This window comes from Hemicordylus capensis, chromosome 8, assembly GCF_027244095.1.
Source record: "Hemicordylus capensis ecotype Gifberg chromosome 8, rHemCap1.1.pri, whole genome shotgun sequence".
NCBI classification, from domain to species: Eukaryota; Metazoa; Chordata; class Lepidosauria; order Squamata; family Cordylidae; genus Hemicordylus; species Hemicordylus capensis.
In genome coordinates, this window is record NC_069664.1 from 248,036 (window position 1) to 267,252 (window position 19,217).

A 19,217-nucleotide genomic window follows, 5' to 3' on the forward strand; every position below is an offset into this window, starting at 1 on the left:
TGGGCTGCCTGTTGCGCCTTGGAGGAGCCGCGGGAGCAGCCGCCTTCGACGAACGTGCCCGGCTGCAGCAGGGCCGTGGTGGGAGCGGGCAGCCAATGGCGCCCCCTCCGGCTCCAGGGCCAGGCGCCGGCTCAGCTGCCGGCCGGAGGGCGCAGAGGGCCCTGGACGCCGCCGCCGCCCCGGGCTGGAGTCCCCCCTCCGCAGCAGGTTTCCGAACAAGCCAGCTCTGGAGATGCCTGCCTGGAAGGGCCAGAGACCGGGGGCGGGGGAGGCCAAGGAGGGAGCCTTCGAGATCCCCCCCCCCGAGCAAGAGGCTGAGCAACCACTCGGCAGCGCAACCCCCCGCCCCCGGAGGCAACGGGCGGCATGGCAGCGGAGCAGATCGAGGGAGGGGAGGTAAGGAGCGGGGCGGGGCGGGGCGGGGGGAGAACTGCTGCTACTCCCCCGGCAGAGATTTCTGCGGGGCGGGGGGGAGGCTGCGATGGGGCACGTGGTGACCCTCGCAGGAGGCTGGACGCTTCGGAGCCCCTCCCCGCTAGCTCCGGGCTTGGCTGGGGGGACCCGCAGCGCAAGAGGAGAGGAGAGCGCCTCCGGCCTGGGAGGGAGCGGAGGCGGCGGTGGGCTGCCAGGAGGCGCTCGTCCTTGCCGCAGAAAGTGGGGCGCAGCATCCGGGGGGGGGGCAGCTGCTCTGGTTGGGGCGCCCGCGCTTGGGCTTGTGGCCGACTCCCTCCGCGGCTGCTGCTGGTGCGAGGAGTCTCCTGGCTGCGCAGTGGCTGCGGCTGCTGCTGCTGTTGGCCCCGCTCTCTGCCCGCCGCCGACGGGTGGGGGGGGGATGTCTCTGCGGGATGCCGCCCTCCCCCAGCTCCCTACTTCTTCTTGGCCCTCCTCCTCCTCCTCGGCTCGGAGCTGACTTGGGCGGAGGCCTGCCGCCCTTGAGTTCTCGGAGGCTGCGGCTGCTTGCGGCTGCTGCTGTGGGGTTTCCCTACTGCAGGGCGGCGTATTTATATGCACCCACTAGCAAAGGGTTCAGGATCCTGAGGGCCGAGAGCAACCCAAGAAGCTCTCAGTTGTCTTAACTGTCCAGATGGCCACCATGATCAAGATTCACCGGGCTCCCATTCAAAGGGGTGATGGGTTTTGTTTTTTTTAAATTACATTTTATACCCCGCTCTTCCTCCAAGGAGCCCGGAGTGTACTACATACATAACCTTCTCCTCACAACAACCCTGTGAAGTAGGCTAGGCTGAGAGAGCAGTGACTGGCCCAGAGTCACCCAGCAAGTCTCATGGCTGAAGGGGGATTTGAACTCGGGTCTCTCCGGTCCTTGTCCAGCCCTAACCACTGCACCACGCTGACTCCATGCAACTTTTGCCGGCTGCCTAAGACCTGCTGCCATTCTACTGGAGCAAGGGCTGAGTTGGACTCTGGAGACACTCAGGCCTGTACGCTTGGGCAGGTTTTCCTTCTGGGTGGATGACTGTCCCTGTCCGTGTTCCTTCCAAAAGCAGAGGCAGGAAGTGTCCTGCTGTAGCACCTGTGCCCACTCATGGCACGAGTGTTGCGCATCATGTCTGAAAGGGGCTTCTGAAGGAGCATCAGGGCAGTTCCAGAGGAGCTAGCCAGCAATGCAAGATGAGGCATCTCCATGCAGAACCAAGCCCCGCCCCCGCCCCCAGCCCAACTGGGCTTCCAGAAGTGTTTGTGGATTGGAGTCGCCCCCAGGGGGAGAGGTGCTGCAGGGAAATGAAAAGGGCCATGTGGGGCAGCGGGGCGGGGGGGGGGCACATGGCCCAGCATGTTTCCTGGGGCTGAGGAGGGTTGCACACCCCGCCCAGTGATGCCCCCAGCAGGCCTTTCAGGGGCCTTTCAGGCAGGGCTCTGGGCTGCTGTATCCTCTTCCCACTCCAGGCACACAGTCCCTGCCCGCTGGGTAGAAGAGGCAGCTGCCGTGAGGTGCCTGCAGGCCCGTCTCCTTCCAGGTCCCTGCGGGGTCCCTGCTGCTGCCACCGCTGCTGCCTCTTCTCCCCAGAGGCGGAGGTCATGAGGGGGTGGGGGGCAGGTTGGCCACAGGGAAGAGGGATGCCCCTCTCCAACGGTCCTCAAGCATCCTGCCGGTCTTGTCTTTGGAACACAGACCGACGTCTCTCACGGAGGCCGCTGCTGCTGCGCCCCAAAGAGCAGGCCTGGGCTTCTGGCCGCAGGGGGTCCTGGCAGCCTTCCGAAGCAGAATCGCAGGACCTCTGGTTTGTGCCGAAATGCAGCTGCGAATGCTGCTTACTACGTGGTACTATAAATGGGCAGCCCTCCACCCCTACAGTGAGCATTCCTTGTCCCAGGTATGATCAGAAGAGTCTGCCTAAAAGGCTCCCTCTTACTCATTGTGCTGATGGCAGCTGTTGCCTGCTGATTTGATGGCACTCACCATATGCTCATGAGCAACTTCTTCTTAAGCATAGTAGGACTGCAGCAGCGGAGGAGAGACGCACCCCACCCTGCCCCAGAGCAGCCACACCTGGTCACCCCCCCCTTGATGTTTGCAGACACACGGCCAGTATTTTGGGAGGGTGCACGCACGGACGCTTGGAGCCTGGCTGGACACCTCCCCAGCTCCTGGCCGGGTGGGTGGGTGGGGGTTCTCAGAAATGATGCCCCCCCCGTGCCACACAGGCCTGGCCTGGCCTATAGGGAGAGCCAGTGGGGGCACTGGGGCCTATGGGGGGAGGGTCTGTCTCCAAATGGTCAGCCTCTTCTGGGTCCCCTTCCTTGAAGCTCACTCTCCCACACCTGAGCTCAGCCCTGCCCAGCTCTGGAAGAGGATCCTGGCCAGGCCGTCATCGGGTCCCTCTCAGGGCACGGGGTACAGTCCTGCCTGGGTCCTGATTGGCTTTCCTCCATTTATAGGGGTTGGTGGTGGTCCCAGACGTCTACCTTTTGTACTGCCAGCTGCTGCTTTTAGAAGGCTGGGGGGGGGCATGATCTGGTGGACATGGAGGGGTGGGGGTGGTCTCTGGGGATCTCTCACGGAGGTCTCTTGAGATCCCCAGACTTCCCACCCTCCTCCATCACTGCCACCTTCCAGCCCCTCCTGTGTCTGTGCAAATGGAGCTGCCTTTGCCAGACTCCTGCTGCTCCCTCTAGCTCCATGCTGGCTGGCAGCAGGAGTCCAGGCAGGCAGGCAGGGAGGGGTCTTCCCCATCCGTCCCCCTTGGAGAGGCTGCCAGGAACTCAGCCTGGGACTCAGCCATGCAAAGCAGGGGCTCTACCCCTGAACTTCAGCCCCCCCCCCAAAGCTGCCTTCTCTCATCAGGTTCTTGGGCCTCTCTGCCAGGACTGTCTTTCCGAAGGGTCTTCTTCCCCACCCACCCGCCCGCCTGGGAGATGCTTCCAGGGACTCAGTCTGGGACCTCCTGCTGCATGCAAAGCAGGGGCCCTTCCCCTGCAGCCCAGAAATGTTGCTGACTCAGTGTTTGCTCTCTAAACAGCAGCAGAGATAAGGGGCTGAGCCAGGGTGGGGTCATCCAGGAGTGGGGGGGGGGAGTGGACTCCGTGGGAAGCCCACCCGCTTCATCTCTGGAGAACCCCCCCCCCGCACCACAGTCCATCCCCACGAAAGGAAAGACTCGCGGTGTAGTGGGCACCCATCTCGTCCATCGTTCCCAGCCTCCCACCCCGCCCCACGTGGGTGCTGGGACAAGGACAAACTAGAAAGCAGAGCCCAAAGCAGCCACAGAACATACAGCAACGGAACCATGGAGCTGTGTTGTGCCCAGTTTGGCTCACAGCAGGATCTGGCCAAATCAGCCACCCGCTGAAGACCCGGCAGGCACAGCCAGGCGCTGGCCCAGAGACCGGCCTTCCCCAGCCTTCCCCCTGGAGAAGCTGCCAGCAGAGACCTGGAGGGGGCCGCCTGCTGGCCGAGCAGCTGCAATATCACGGCGTGGCCCCTCCCCAATCATGCCCCATGTAGTTACACTTGACTGCAACTATTCGGATTCACCCGAATAGAAGACAAGACTGAATTTAAAACGCCCCCCTTTAAAAATGGGTTGCGTACAGGTCATATACCCGTATTTACCCCAAAGGAAGAGAACATTTCTAACATCAAAGAATGGAAAAAACCTTCCGTGCTGTCCATTCTCCCCGTAGCCAGGGCTCTTTTGGGCAGGGGTGTCCTCAGAGACCCCTGGCGGGATGTGGGGCCTGGGGCAAATTGGCCGGGGTGGGCCCCCTTCCAGCTAACTGTCATGGCAGCAAGAAGAGAGGGCTCCTAGGAGGTCACCCTGCTTTTTGGAGTGCTGCACAATCCACTCTGGTTTCTACTGGCCTGAATAGTTGGGTGTTGTCCCGAAATTTGGCCACCTCACTGTAGACGCCGAACTCCAGAGCAGGGATGGAGAAGGTCCCACAGCATCCCCAGTCCCCGAACGGCTCCTTGTTGGGGACCCCACTTCCCACCTCCCTCTACTGGGTGTGGAAAGCGGCCCGCCTGGTCTTCCTGCTCTGTAAGCAGTTGCCAGGCTTTTAGAGGTCTGCCCTCTTCTCCCAGGACCACCGCATTTACTCGAGGGTCTCTGAGGAGGAACGTTGTCAACATATGGTTGGGAGTCAAAAGTGCATCGTATCTCCTGGACCACTCCGTGCACTTGCTCCCTGGGAGACTCAAAGGCAGAGGCGTATCTAGGGAAAATAGCGCCTAGGGCAAGCACTGAAATTGTGCCCCCATCCCAAACATCTGACACCCATCTTTCAGATAATTTTACCATAACATCAGCTCAAAAATACAAGTCAAGCTCATTAATCTTTTAATATTTCAAAAACTATTTAGCAGTGGATGTAGCCAGACCAAAAAATGCTAGAAAACTACAAATTTCAGTATGCTGGGGTTCATGAAATACCCAAATACTATGTGGAGGTGTACTTGGGAAACTAAACAGAAGTGCCTGTCTAATTCTCTACTATGCATCTACTAGCATCACTATTACATAAGTTTTAAACATAAATGGAGAATTTAACTTTTCCCAGATACTCTGAAAATAATTGAAGGATATGCAGAGTAAACTGTGTCACTGCTTGGAATATAGTCTAGTATTTCAGAAAGACAGTTAAAATGAGAGAAAGAGAGCCATAAACTCCCAGTGGCCTTAATACTAAGGATTTCACACTGATTCAAAGACACTCACCATTAATAGCCATATTATTAAGACATCACATTTAACTCACTTATCACAAGAAGCAAAATAAGAGCAAATGAATACAATTCTAGCTCATAAGCTTCAGCTCAGTATTCACAAGCCCTGATTCTCTGTACATAGTGCCAAACTAAATATGTGTACAGTGACATTTTTTTTAAAAAAAATTACTTGTAGCCCCTTCGGGGGGCTTCCTAAAGGCTGGTTTTTTTGTTTTTGTTTTTGCAAAGGTTCCCCCTCCCCCCTCTGGCATCTAGGGCCTCGCAGGGATCATTTGAGCATGTGCGGTGGCCATTTTTAATTTTTTTAAAAAAATGGCCACTGAAAACAAAATGGCCACTGCGCATGCTCAAATGCCTCTGCAAGGCCTGGCATGGCCTAGGGCCTCACAGAGGCCATTTGAGCATGCGCGGTGGCCATTTTGTTTTCGGTGGCCTTTTAAAAAAAATTTTTAAAAAATGGCGCCCCCCTTCAAGTGGTGCCTGGGGCATGTGCCCTGCCTGCCGCACCCTAGATACGCCCCTGCTCAAAGGCATCCGGAGGCAAGACGCTCTGCTCACCCGAGCCTTCCTCAGGAAAGAGTGTGGAGCAGACGATCAGGGCTGCCTTGGGTCCTTCCAGCCCAGGATCATGTGCTGCGTAGTGGACAGCAGGATCTTGCCCACCCCAGGGCCTGGAATCCTTCCCCTGGAGATGCTGTCAGGGACTGAGCCTGGGCCTTCTGCTGCATAGGGCCATAGGAAGCTGCCATATACTGAGCCAAACCCTTGGTCCATTGAGCTCCGTTCTGTGTGCACAGACTGGCAGCAGCTCTCCCAGGTTCCAGGCAGGAGTCGCTCTCCCAGCCCTACCGGGGGAATGCTCCAGGAAGGGACCCCCTGCAGGCCAAGCAGGGACTCTTCCACAGAGCCTCTGTGGCCCTAAAGGGCTCACCTGTGCTCTCCCATCCAAATGCAAACCAGGGTGGGCCTTGCTTAACAAAGGGCTCAGAGTTCATGGCTCAGCTCTCTCTCAAAGCAAAGGCTCTGCCAGGCAGTGGCACTCTGGTAGAGTTGCCGTGCCCTCCGGAATGCCGAGTTTCACCTGGATTTCAAGCTTTGATTTTTTTTTAAAGCAAAAAAACAAAAGGAAAAAAGAAACCACAGCTAAGCTCTAGCCCTTGTAGAAGTGGAGTTATGGAGCAAAATGCGCCATCACTCTTCTGCTCAATGGCTGGACTTGGATTAGGAGAGGAAGAGCCCAGGAGCCGAGCTGGGAGGGTTCCGCTTTCACAAGCACAGTCATCCCCTGAGGAATGTGGCCTTGTTTGTGATCAGCAGGGCAGTGGAGAGGAGAGCTTGCTTTTGATGTGAATCACTGCCTGCCTACCAGGTTGTGCATTGTACTGTTTAAGGACTTTCTTGGCTTCACGTTCAATGCATGCCTACTTAGAAGTAACCAACTTTGTTTTCAATGAGATCTTCTCTCAGATAAATGTGTACAGAACTGCAGCCTTAATTAAAAAGCTGTGCATTTTTTTTACTCTATTGCTGCTGTTAATATGTCAAGGAAAATGGTCAGGCAAAGATAACTTCCCCAACTATTGTTGGTAGGTATCCAGAGCAATACAAGCCAACTGGAAAGAAAGCCAGATGCTAATTTGCATAGGCAAGATTATTTTCAAGCCAATTTACATAATATACAAATTAAGCACCCAGATTTGGAAAGCCAGAATATGGCAGCCCTACACTCTTGCCACTGGGCGTCTGGGCCCAAGTCCAGGGCCTCCACACTGCCTGGGGCCCCCAGATCCGCCTGTCCTGGGTGGTGGGCAGTGACCCTTCTCCTCTTTCCATCCTGAGTTTCATTCTGGGCGGCAGGATCAAGGCTGTTTGTGTGCACCACGTGCACCCAGAGTGGGGCCTTCCTGATTCCACCTGAGCAGGCATCCAAAAGCCTGGGAGCGTGCGCACACCTTAGAGGGCACAGTGGTGGTGTCAGGGCCGGATGGGGGGGGGGCACGGAGAGGGCGGTGAATGTATGTGGGGAGGGCGCCGGGTTTTGAGCAGAACAATGGGTGCTGCAGGGTGGGAGCATTCCTTGCTGCCGAGTGCAGCGGGGCGCACTGGGAATATGCCCTGTTGGCCAGTCCGAGCCTGGGCAGTGTGATCATCGCGTGGGGCAGCCCAGTGTGATGACCTGTGCTGTGTGCTTGAGACCCAGAGGGGAGTGGGGAAAGAAATCTTCTTTTCCGTGATCCCCACCGCACGTTAGGGTCATCTGGGGAGGTCCGTCTCCAGTTGTCACCGGTTCGTTTGGTGACGACTCAGAGGCGGGGCCTTCTCTGTAGCTGCTCCTGGACTGTGGAATGCACTCCCGGCGGAAATTCGTAATCTTGATTCTTTACTGTCCTTCAAGAGAGCCCTTAAAACCTATCTGTTTGGCCTGGCCTTTCAGGGGTTTTAATCAGTTTTAATACCTGGTTTTCAGGGTTTTAATTGTTTTGTTAGTTTAATTGTTTTTTAAGTTGTTTTAAATTGGTATTTATATTTGTATCTCTGTTTTAATTGTTTTTAATGTTTTCTGTTTTAACTGTAAACCGCCCTGAGCCATTTCGGAAGAGCGGTATATAAATCAAATCAAATAAATAATAAATCTGTGGGGCAAGGCTGGAGGGAGGATGCTGAACTGGCAAGGAAGGGCCTTGAGGGCCAGGCTCCACAGGCCCCTAGGGGCACCTCTGCTGCTGGCCCGGAGAGCTGCTTAGTTCAGTCGCGGCTTCGGCACCCGCATCTCCCCCCCACGGCCCCCAGCACGGCCATGAGAGGCTGGCTTCCAACCCCAGCAGCCTGCCCTGCAGGCGGGAGGGAGACCCAGCTTTGCGGCAAGAAAGCCGCCTGTTGCTCATCGGCGGCCTCTGGTTTGGCCAATGGCCGGCTTATCGGGAGGGATGGATGGATGCGGAGCGAGCAGCTTTCCGGCATGGGCGCTGCGGCTCAGGGCGGAGGAGGCCTCCTCGCGAAGGGGCCAGCTGGGAAGAGCGAGCAGGAGCCCCCGCCGCAGCTGAGCGGCTGCCAGGCCCCGCCAGGAGCTGCCTCCCAGAGGCCTCTGCTGGGGTCCTCCTGCGGGGAAAGCCCGGCGGCGGCGGCGGCGGCGGCCAACTGCACACAGAGGCGGCGCCGCGGCTCTCCTGCGCGTTGGTGCGCGGAGGGTCCCTGGAGGGCTCGCGCGGAGCTGGGCGAGACCGACCCGGCAACCCCGTCCCAGGTGTGTCCCAGCGAGGCGGGCACTTCCCGGCAGGCCTCGGGCGGCGGCGGCGGCGGCCTCTCTGGGCACGGCGCTGGGGGGCTTCGGCGCCGCTCTCCTCTCCCGCCCCACCGTGGAAGCGTGATGGCTGCGGCGGCGGCGGCGGCGGCGGCGGGGCTCTTCTCCTCTCCCCCGAACTCGCACCCCCCTGCGGAAGCCCTCCCTTTCGCTCCTCCCGCGTGCGCCAGACGGGCGGGGGGGGGTCCTCCACCGGCTGCCCCCGGAGGCCCCACCGAGGCACTTCTGCTGCCCACCACATCCTCCCCTGCAGCAGATGCTGCCGCTGCCGCTGCTGCTCTCTCCCCGGAGCGGGCCACCTTCCCCCGCGGCGGCGGCGGCGGCGGCGGCACTCGCAGCAGGCGGGATCCCACAACTTCCCCCAGACTCCTCCCCGGTTCTCTCCGCCGCCCGGGTTGGATTCGGCCAGGCCAGGCCAGGCCAGGGAGGCGTGTGCGCGCCCTGGGGCTGCCTGCCTGCCTGCCGCTTGGGCCAGGAGGAGGGCGGCGTGGAGGCCCGGCTGGAGTGGCCTCGACTGTGCAGGGAGCCCCGCGCACGGTGGCGGCTAAAAATACGCCCGACGGCAGGAGGGCAGAGGGGCCTGGCCCGGAGGAGAAGCCCGGCGGGGGCAGCCCTCCAAGCCAGGCACGCGAGTGGGGCTGGCGTGCGGGCGGGCTGGGGTGAAGCAACGTGCTGGCCCGGGGGGGGGGGAGGAGGAAGGGGCTGGGGCTGGGGGCTGCCAGGGGAGGAGACCATCAGCTGGGCAGGGCTGATAGCCCGCTATCTCTCGCCTCCAAGGGGAGCAGGCGCCAGCCCGACCTCCTCCACAGAGCCAGCCCAGCTGCAGCCTCTGGCAGACCGGAGATGGGCAGCATCACCAGGGAGCCGCCGGCCACGGGCAGCCCGCCCGCCTTGCCGCAGGAGCCCAAAGAGCTGGGCCACACGGAGCACCGGGCGGCCATCAAGCGCGACTACCACCACCGGTAAGGGGGCAGCGAGCCCCGCTGGGGAGGGGGCGCAGCAGCAGCAGCAGCAGCAGCAGCAGCAGCGCCTTGCCGGGGGCCGCCTCTGGACCAGAGTGTTAGGGGTCGGTCGGCAGGCAGGCAGGGCTCCCGGCGGCGGCGGCGGCGGCTGCTCCTCTGGATGGTGCGGCTTCTGCCAGCCTCTGGCCTGGGACGCTCTTGGCCCCACGGAACTGCAGGGTATCCGGGGGGGGGGGAGAGATGACTCCCCATTCTCCTTGTGGGGCAGCGAGAGAGCCAGCCTGCCTTCCCGCCGGCCCGCCCCTGCTGCTGGTGTGTGTCTATGTGGGGAGTTCTCTTGATCCACTGTAGGGGTTGAGCCTGGGGGGGGGGGAAGCAGGGAGCTCTCTGCTCAGAATGGGGCGAGGGGGCTGAGCCCTGGCAGGCCTGGACACCCCTCCATTCTCTTCTCTGGCTGGCTGTGAGCTCAGGAAGCCTTGGCATCAGCGCTGGGCAACCTTTGCCACAGCAGGACTAAGGGTGCACCAGCCAGCCCCCCCCCACCCCGGGGCAGGGCTGAGGGGGATGTGCCCTCGCGGGCGGGGGGGGCTCCTGCACCTCCTTGGGGCTGAGTCCAGCGGTAGTTCCTGATGGGGTCTGCTGCGCCTTGGCCAAACAAACCTGATCTTCACTCGGTGCCTTCGGGAGATTAGACCAGGAGACGGAGCAGCTCCTGGGTGCAGCGGCCGGCCGAGGGGGCCAGGAGGAGAACCTCAGCGGGCCTCTCCTCCTCCAGCCAGACGGAGCAGCCGGTGCAGGATGGGCCTCAGTGGCAGCAAAGGACCTGCTTGGCCACCCGCGGCAGCGGCCACTTCCCCAGGAAGCAGAGCTAGGTGGGGTTTGGGGCCATCCCTCGCCTGCCCTGTGCCCCCCAACTGGCCCTGCTGAGCCTCCCCATCCTGCTCTCCCACCTGGCAGCAATGCCATCACCACCCTGCCCGGCACGGGGGGGGCACCAGGTGCCTGCCCGCCCCCACCTCCCCTGGAAGAAGTCGTCCTCCTGGCCATGCTGCCCGGGGGGGGGAGGGGGGGCTGCTGCTGTTGCTGCTCCTCCTCCTCCAAGTGCTGCTGAGGGCACCGGAGGTCTCTTGTGTGTCCCAGACGCAGGTCTGGCTGGGATCCTTCTTCATCTCCTGCAGCCCAGGGCTGATTTCCATTTCAAAAGAGAGTTTTCTGCTCTATTAACTTGGATTGTCCCTGTCCGGCTGACCTCTTCCGTGCCAACTTAAAGGGCTAGCACCTTTTCTGCTCCCTTCCTCAGGGGCCAGGACTGGCCCCATGGGCACGCCTCCAAGCAAGGGTGAGTGACTCGCCAGGGAGGACCAGTATGCTGCTGGGGGCTGCTGGATCGCTCCCCCTTGAGCCAGCCTTTCCGGCTCTGTTCAGGGGAGGTGTTGGTGCTGCTGGTTTTCTGTCCAGGCAGCGCCCTCCCTTCCAGCTGAATAAGGGGTGGCCGATCAAGAGCGGGGGCGGGGGGGTGTCCCAGGAGCCATGTGCTGCTGCTGCTGCTGCTGCCTCGCTGGCATCCAGAGTGACCTCCGTGTCGAGCTGGGCCCCGGCCCCTGGGAGCAGCCAGGAGGAGGAGGAGGAGGAGGAGCAGGCGGAGGAGGCCTCTTCCATGGTCGTCTCCAGAGTCTGCCTGCAGCATCACCTTTATTTCTTAGTCGCTCCACAACCAACGGTTCTCTGGGCTGCTCACCACACAACATTAGAACATTCCATTAAAAACACATTAAACACCTCAAACCACAACATACCAATCAACAAAACCAAAACCATTTAAAAACTTTTAAGAGTCAGTTAAAGTTTCATGCCCCCTGTAGCGTGGGGAGGGGGGGGCTCTGTGCCTGTCCTCACTGCTGCTGCCGCCTCTCCAGCAGGACTCCCCCCCCCAACGCAGGATTGTAGTTGCTGCCCCCCCTCCGGCCCCGCCCCTGAGTGTGGCTGCCCCTCTTGGAGAGGAATAACCGCAGGTCCTCCTGGGGCGGTCTCCGCCTCTGGCCGGCACAGCTGCAGCCCTCAACGGTGCCTGGAGCCAGGACGGCTTGCTGAGGGGCCGGCAAGCAGGTGGCTGGAGTCGCTGTGGTGGGCCTGGCAGAGAGGGCTTGTGGCCGGCTGTGGCCCGGGGGCAGCCTCAAGAGACGGGCTCTGGCCTCCCTGGCTCCCCGTCTGCCCCACGGCCAGCACTCGCTCTTCTCCCTCGTGGCTCCTCGGAGCGCCAGCTCTTGCGGGCAGCAGAGCCTCGCAGGGCCTGCCTCTGGGCCCGATCAGCCGGCAGCAGCACAGGGGAGGGGGACGGGCCGCCTCCGGGAGGTCTGTGGGACGTGGGCCTCTATAGGGCCCAGGCTGGGGCAGGTCTGGGAGCCGTGGGCAACGGAACGCACGTGTGGCTGCCAAGAAGAGGCGGCTGGGCCTTTGCCCGGGGGGGGGGGGCGGGGGCTGGGCCGCCCTCCTCCCCCTGGTGCCAGGCCTACCCAGAGGGCTGGAGCGCACACACCCCTGCCTGGCACCGGCTCTCCTCCCAGATTCCCTGGCGTGGGGGCAGGAGAGCACACAGCCTGGAGGGCAGCTGGCCGAGGCCGGAAGGCCGTTTCATCACCTGGCAAGGTGGCCACGAGGCCGTTGTCAAGTGCTGATAGGAGAGATCAAGGCTTGGCCTCTTGCGGCAGATTTCGGGCGCTGGCGAAACGCTGTGACGCAGGCGCCAAGGTCAGGCAGGGCCGCGTGTCGCTCCCTCCCACAGGCCACACACGGGCAGGGGAAGCCCCTGTCTGCTGCCCTCCACCTGCAGTGGGGCTGGTGTGGGGCCGGGGGCCTCCCTGGGGGCTGCTGGGCCCTGTGGAAGCAGCTCCCTTTGCAGAGAGGCGGCAGGATCTCGAGGCCCGCAGGGTGGCCAGCCGGGGGATGCGGCCTGAACGCAGAATCTAGGTGCCACTCCTGTGGAGTGGGGAGAGTCCCGGGGGGGGGGGCCTTCCTGGCTCCTGCTCTCGGCTGCATCTGGGTCGGAGCGAGCTCCTGGCAGGCAGGCAGGCAGGCAGCGGCTGGTGTCCCTCCTTCCCATGTGCAGGCGGAGAAGCGACCCCCAGCCAGCCGCCTGGAGGCAGAGGGGTCTCCCTGGGAAGCCCTTTGAGCTGGCCAGTGGCTTGGGGAGCCCCCTGGGGGGACGTGGAGGGCCACCTGCAGGAGTTCCGGGCTGCCTTTCAGCCACCTCCAGAGGACAACCCGCCTCCCCCTGCCGGGGCCAGACCATTGCAGGAGCTCGGCCCCCAAGGGGCACCCCCCCCTCGGCCGGATAGCCTGCTCAGGAGTGAGCGGCTGCCCTGAGCTGGGCCAGGAGGGCGTGCCGATGGGCCGGCCATGCGCTGCTCCTGCGGAGGGCCTCCCCAGAGTGCCTCCAGATGTGCTGCTTCTCCCGCCCATCCCTCCCCTCACCAGCCAGGCAGGAAGCCCCTGCTTGAGCATGGTGGCCTTTGCCCCCGCTAGAGCCGCAGCGAGGGATGCAGGATCCGTTTCCTTCTGGGCCGCGTCTTCTGCGGTGACAGCCGTAGCGGAGGGCCAGAGGGGGGCTGGGGGGCTGCCGGTAGCCGTTGGGCAATGGCAGAAGCTGGCCGTGACTCTGGGGATCGTAACACATCACTTGAACATGGTTGGGATGCCTTGGCAGAGGGTTGCCCTGCTGACCCCGCATGTGCCGGTCAGAGGGGAGGAGCCGGCCCTGTCCTGGGGGCCGAGGGGGGAGGCAGGCCGGGTCCCGGATCCCAGCAGCTGGTGGATGCCCTGAAGCGGCTTTGCTGAGCCTGGTCTGAGCTCGGACCTCTCCTCCGGGAGCCTCTCCGCAGCAGATGTGAGATTCCCTGGGTGGGGAGCTGCTGCGAGGGGAAGAGGCTGGATTTCAGAGCTCATAAATCCCTGTAATGGGAAACCTGTTGACACAGTCTGCCCGGGAGCCACGTGGCAGTTGTCCGGCCGGCCGCCCAGCCAGCCACCCTCTGCTCCGCATCCCCCGAGCCAGCCCTCCCTGCGCGTCCGTCAGGCTGGAGTGCTGGGGGCAGCAGCACCGGGGGGCTGGGGGCTGGGAGGTGCCCGCAGGCATAGGGCAAGGCCGGGAGGGCTGTTGGCCAGTCCGGGCCAAGATGCTTGCGGCCCGTGTAGAAGCCGCAGCAGAGACCAACCACTTTTCTGCCAAGAGGGGCAAATGAGGAAAGACAGCAGGAGGGTCGAGGGCAGCAGGAGAAGGAGCGTGGGGTATCTGGGTGGGAGCCGAGGGGGGGTGCATGCAGCAGCAGCAGCACCCACAGAGGGGCCATCTGGCCGGGGGGGGGGGGCTCTAAAGGATGTGGCAGCCCACTGGGCGGAACAGAAAGGTTCCTCGACAGCAAGAGCCAGCCTGTGGTTAGTCCCCACCCCCAGGTCCGCTGGGTGCGTCTGGGGAAAACATGGGACTGCCCAGAGGGCAAGGCAACCACAGCAGCTCTGCACATGCACAGCCGCACTGCCCATCGAGGGAGCCCCAAAGGACAAGGGCCTCTCCTTGGGTGGAAGGAGTAGGAGGGGGTTCAGGGAAGAAGAAGGCAAAGCCAGAATCTTTCTCACTGCCGCCACATCCTGCCATCTGTTAGGGCACGTCCCAAACACAGGAGCCAAAATGGCGGCGGTGGGCTCATGATGGCCAATGTCAACTGGCATCATGATCACCGAGTCTGGAGATGGGATCATTCAGCAGAGGCCCTTGTCACAGATGGGAGCCCATCAGGGGGCTTTGGGTGGAGAGGGCAGAGGTGGTGAGTTGGAGGGTCTGCTTGGCTGTCGGGTCTTCTGAACTGGGGCTGTGATTGGGAGTTAGAGCAGTTCAGGCTGGCTGAATGGCAGTTGAGTGGAGGAGGCAGTGGCGGCAAGTGGGAAGCCAGAGAGCTTCGGGAGAGGGAGAGAAAACAAACACCGATGGAGATGCTTGGCCAGCAGACCCCTCCAGCGTGATCCCCTTTCCATCCCGTCTCCTGCCTAGGATCTTTGTGAACCGGAGCCTGGCCCTAGAGAAGATCAAGTGCTTTGGCTTTGATATGGACTACACTCTAGCAAGTAAGTTGAAGGCATTGAATGGAGAGCCACTGGGTTTCTTCTTTCCAGCCTTGGGAAGGGAGGTGAGTGCCCATGGCTTGTGCCTTTGCATGCCTCTTGGTCCCTGTTCTGGGGAGAAGCAGGTCTCTTGCACCAAACGTCAAGTTAGTCCTTGCTGGCATATGAGCATGCATGCATGTGGAGGAACAGGACGGAGTTAGTGGGATTTGTAAATGGCCTGTCCTTTGTACTGAAGACAAACTTTGTGCATGGTCATAAAGATGACTGAAGGGGGCCCAGGGAGAGCGGTTTTCCTTTGCTGCAGCAGAGAACACGGCACCAAGAAAAGTCCAGGGACTGTCACGATGACACCATAACACTTCCCTGTTCAAGGGCAGTATACCTCTGAAGATCCTAGGGAGAAGCAATGGGGGAAGCCATCCGCTGCCCCGGGCTGCTTTTTGTGACCCCCCTGGGTCTGACGCAGCACGGCTGCCCTTCTGCTCAGACCACGCGCCCCCCTGGTGACAGGCCTGCCTGTTGCTCCCACCTGGCCGGGGGGGGGGGTGCTTTTTCTCGGCTCCATCATAGAATGTTTGCTGACTCGTTCCTGGCAACAAAAAGGGAGGCCCAAGACCCAGTGGTGGTGGTGGTGGTGGGGGGTCGTGGGAGGCAGGGCAAGGGACCGCGGGGCAGGCGGCCTGGAGCCTTCCTGGGCTTGCTCAGCTCTGTGGGGTTTGGCAGTGTACAAGTCCCCGGACTACGAGGAGCTGGCCTTCGAACTGCTGCTGGAGCGGCTGGTCTCCATCGGCTACCCGCATGAGATCCTGGAGTACAGATATGACCCCACTTTCCCCACCAGGTAAGGGGCCCCGCCGGCCCAGGCCGAACGGCTTTGGGGGTGGACGTGGCAGGGGGGTGGGGTGGGGACAGGGGGTGGCCCTGCTCAGAGAGCCTCTTCTCTTCCCTCTGCAGAGGTCTGGTCTTTGATGCCCTGTATGGGAATTTGCTGAAGGTTGACTCCCACGGGAACCTGCTGGTGTGTGCCCACGGCTTCTGCTTCCTCAAGGGGTAGGTGCTGCCCTCTCCCCGTGGGGTGGGGGAGGAGTCTCTCTCTGTGTGTGCAGCGATGGCCAGTGGCCCCTTGCTCCTCCAAGCCAGTCCGGCTCCCCCCATTCCCGGAAGCCCCCCGGCCGCCCCTGCCCGAGTGCTGCTGTGACGGCAGCTCGACCAGACCCTGGAGAAAGTCGCCCTGTAGCCTGAAGCCGCCTTCCTGGAGGGGAGCAGCCCCAGGCGGCCCGTCCGGAGTCTGGCTGAGCCCAGGGTGAGATGGGGCAGCCCTGCCCCTGCTGGACCTTTCAGGCCTGGAGGGGGCCTCCTCGGTGGGGCGGGTGTGAATTCTGGGCAGCGGCAGTCCTCCCTTCAGCCCACGCGGACCCCGCTGGCTGCCCGCTGGCCCCCACCAGCCTTGCTGCTGCCCCACCAGGGCCTTTCCCTCAGCCTGGAGCCCTTTGCAATGTGTGGGAGACTGGGAGGAAGGAGGCCCGCCGTGGGCAGCACCAGCTCCTGCCTCTCCCCACGCCGCCGGCCCATTTCCCCTTGGCGGAGCTTGGAGCGAGAACTGCCCCCCCCCGCGCACTCCGACAGGTGGCTTCCTGGTCCCTCAGCCCTGGGAGTGGCCACTGGCCACCTTGAATGTGGCCTTGGCTCCCTCAGGGGCCCCCTTCCCCCCCCACCCAGGGGCCCCCTTTCCCCCGGGAGGTGCTCCTCCTCCAACGGCTGTTTTTGTGGCAGGCTGAGAATAGCTGTTGGGCTGGGCGGGGGGGGGGGGGGAGTGCCGGTGGGGGATGGTTCTCAGCTGCTGTCATGGAGCTAAATCCTGCCCGGACGACTGTGGCCTCCTTTCCACCGCCAGGACGGTGCGTGCGTGCGTGCGTGTGTGTGTCCCGTCCAGGGACCGGAGGGCCACCCGCTCCTCCTGTGGCCCCTTGGCAGTGGCCGGCAGGCCCAGCAGAGCTCCTGGCAGCCCCCTTTCCAGCCCAGCCCTGGCTCCGGGCAGCCCAGTTCGGGTGAAATGCCTCCCGCCTCACACGCCCCGCTGAGTGCAGCGCTGAGTGCTGATGGTGGAGAAGCCGGAGCCTGCTGGGTCTCTGTGGAGGGCAGCTGCTCTGCTCTGCTCTGCTCGGGGCTGGAGAAACGTGCCTCACCGGCAGCCAGAGCCCGGGGGGGGGGGAGCAGCAGAGGAAGGCAGGCCGGAGGGGAGGCCAGGGGGCCTTTTTCGGCCTTGCCGGATGGGGCAGCCATTGCTCCTCCTCCTGCTCCGGCCATTATTTTGAGCAGCTGATGCCCCTGTTGGGTTCCCCCTCCCTGCCAGGGAGGCTCAAGCAAGGGGGGGGGCTCTTGGGTGCTGCTGGCCGGGCACTGAGTGACTGGGCAGCTGCTGGCACAGCTGAGAAGCCGCCTTTGTAGGAGCATCCCAGAGCGGGAGGGAGGTCTGGGCACCTCCCCCCCCCGCCCCAGGGGACATTCCAGGGACGGGCAGGCTGCAAGCCACCCTCTGGCACGGGAGAGGAGGTGACCGGGCGACGGGCGCTGCTTGGCCTGCAGCTCTGGCTGTCTCTGCAAGAGGAGGGAGGGAGGGAGGGAGCTGCCTCCGGGCCAGAGGGAGGGTTCGGGTCCTGCGCGGCCCTGCTCTTTTGCACGGGGGGTGAGTGTGAAGGGGGCAGGGCCAGTGTCCCAGTTTGGAGACGGAGAGCGAGGCGCTCACGTGGCTGGCGGGGGAGGCGGGGAGGGGCGCAGAGGCCCACGCTGGGGGGTCTGGGGGTGGCACTGCCGGGAAGGGACCCCGGCGGCTCTGCTTGCTCTCGCCTGCCCCTGCATGGCTGCCCTCTTTCCACTGCCAGGGCGGAGATCTGGAACTCTTACCCTAACAAGTTCATCCAGAGGGACGACACCAAGCGCTTCCGCATCCTGAACACTTTATTTAACCTGACCGGTAGGTGCCAAGGGCCGGGCCGGGGGGGGGAGGCAGTGCGGTTCAGCCAGAGCACTCGCCTGACCCCCCCCCGAGTGTGGGGCAGTGCAAGCACCTTTGGGGGGGCGGGGGGGAGAGGGCCTCACCTTTGGGGCTTCCCCTCTCCCCAGCGCAGCCTGTCTTCCCCACGGGGCACCCCGGCACAGCAAGGGGGGCAGGAGGCTTCTGTGGAGCACGTGGGAGGAGCCTGGAGTCCCGCCTGAAGGCAGCTGCCCCACCCCGGAGAGGCCCTCTTGTGGAGGGGCTGGTGCGGCCGGGAGCCCTCCTCCCCAGCAGGGCCCAACGCCAGCCAGGCGGGCACCACCTGGACTTGCACAGGGATCCCACCCTAACCTGCCCAGATGTACCCGTAGTGGGCCGTTGTGGGCTCCCATCTGCCCCCAGCTCCTGCCCAGCGGACTCCTCTCTGGCGGGAAGGCACCAATCAGCTCTCTTCTCCCCCCCCCCCCCCGCAGAGACCTATCTCTTTGCCTGCCTGGTGGATTTCTTCACCAACTGCTCCAGATATGTCAAGTGAGTGCATGAGCTGGGCTAGGCACCAGGTGGGTGGGTGGGTGGGTGGGTGGTGGCACTCCAGTGCCTCTGCCAGGACATGGAGCCCATCACGGTCCTGCGGAGAGGGAAGGAGGGTGGCTGGCTGGCTGGCTGGCTGGGTGATGCAGCACCCCCCCTACCAGACTGTCACGGCCCCACAGGAAGCTGCCTGCTCTTGGCCCCTCACCTAGCCTGGTAGTGGTTCTCCAGGGCCCTTCTGGGCAACCCTGGGCCCCCCTTGGCCACAGCGCTGCAGCCCCTCCTCCACCTGGAAGCCTCACTCCCCCCCCCCCCGCTGGATCCTGGCAGTGCCGCAGGCCGGCTGCCCCTTCCACCCCCCCCCCCAAGGGTTGCCAGCTTGTTTTTCCAAGGGAAGCTCCACTTCCCAAGATGCTGCAGCCGGCGCCCCCCGGTGGCATTTGCAAGGCCTGCACTGACGGGCGCTAACCCTGCGGTGTCCCTCCTTCCTCCTCCCAGCTGCGACACGGGCTACAAGCATGGCAACCTCTTCATGTCCTTCCGTAGCATGTTCCAAGATGTCCGGGAAGCCATGGACCACGTGCACCTCTCGGTGAGTGGGTGGGAGAGGTTGTGGCTAGCTCGGCGTTGCAGCAGTGGCCCCCCGCCCCGCCCCCTTGAGAAGCGCCACTGGGTGCTTCTGCGCGGTGTCACGGGCTGGGCAGCAGAGGAGTCCCTGGCCAGCCTCAGATCAGCCGGGCCATCCGCTGTACTGGGTTACAAGCCGCATTGAGGTGGGTGTGTGGAAAGTGCTCCTGGCAGGCGGATCTCCTCATGCACTCCGTGAAGAGAAAGCGTCTGCTGGGATATGTCTCCTGGTCTCCAAGGCTCCTTTTTGTTCCAACAAAAAGTAGCAGTTCTCTTGTATTTAGCAGGGAGAGGGCACCTGGCCATTTCCATCCCAGCACAACATCCCTCCAGCGGCTGTTCTGGCATCTACCTTTTGTTTCCTTTCTAGTCTGGAGGGACAGGAAACCATTGCATTTATTTATTTTGAAAACTCTGCTGAAAAGCAATTTATAAATATTTGTGGTCCTGAGTGCGCTGAAGAGGGTGGCTCTCTCCTCTCCTCATAATACG

The 19,217-nt window shown here is 62.5% G+C and overlaps 1 protein-coding gene across 6 annotated transcripts in view; it reads left to right on the forward strand.

The window, feature by feature from the left end:
- Positions 1-19,217, forward strand: part of LOC128333793 (cytosolic purine 5'-nucleotidase-like) — a 26,638-nt gene continuing 7,421 nt past the window's right edge. For 2 of the 6 annotated variants that reach the window (XM_053269782.1, XM_053269783.1), the window contains exons 1-8: positions 7,974-8,435; positions 9,270-9,454; positions 14,499-14,572; positions 15,296-15,413; positions 15,527-15,622; positions 17,455-17,546; positions 18,041-18,098; positions 18,597-18,690. In XM_053269782.1, coding sequence (XP_053125757.1) covers positions 7,989-8,435; positions 9,270-9,454; positions 14,499-14,572; positions 15,296-15,413; positions 15,527-15,622; positions 17,455-17,546; positions 18,041-18,098; positions 18,597-18,690 — 1,164 coding nt within the window. In that variant the 5' untranslated portion in view covers positions 7,974-7,988. Of the gene's footprint in view, positions 397-7,973; positions 8,436-9,269; positions 9,455-10,775; positions 10,794-14,498; positions 14,573-15,295; positions 15,414-15,526; positions 15,623-17,454; positions 17,547-18,040; positions 18,099-18,596; positions 18,691-19,217 lie in introns of those variants that run through there. The other 4 variants (XM_053269784.1, XM_053269786.1, XM_053269785.1 and 1 more) reach the window with 4 other exon arrangements.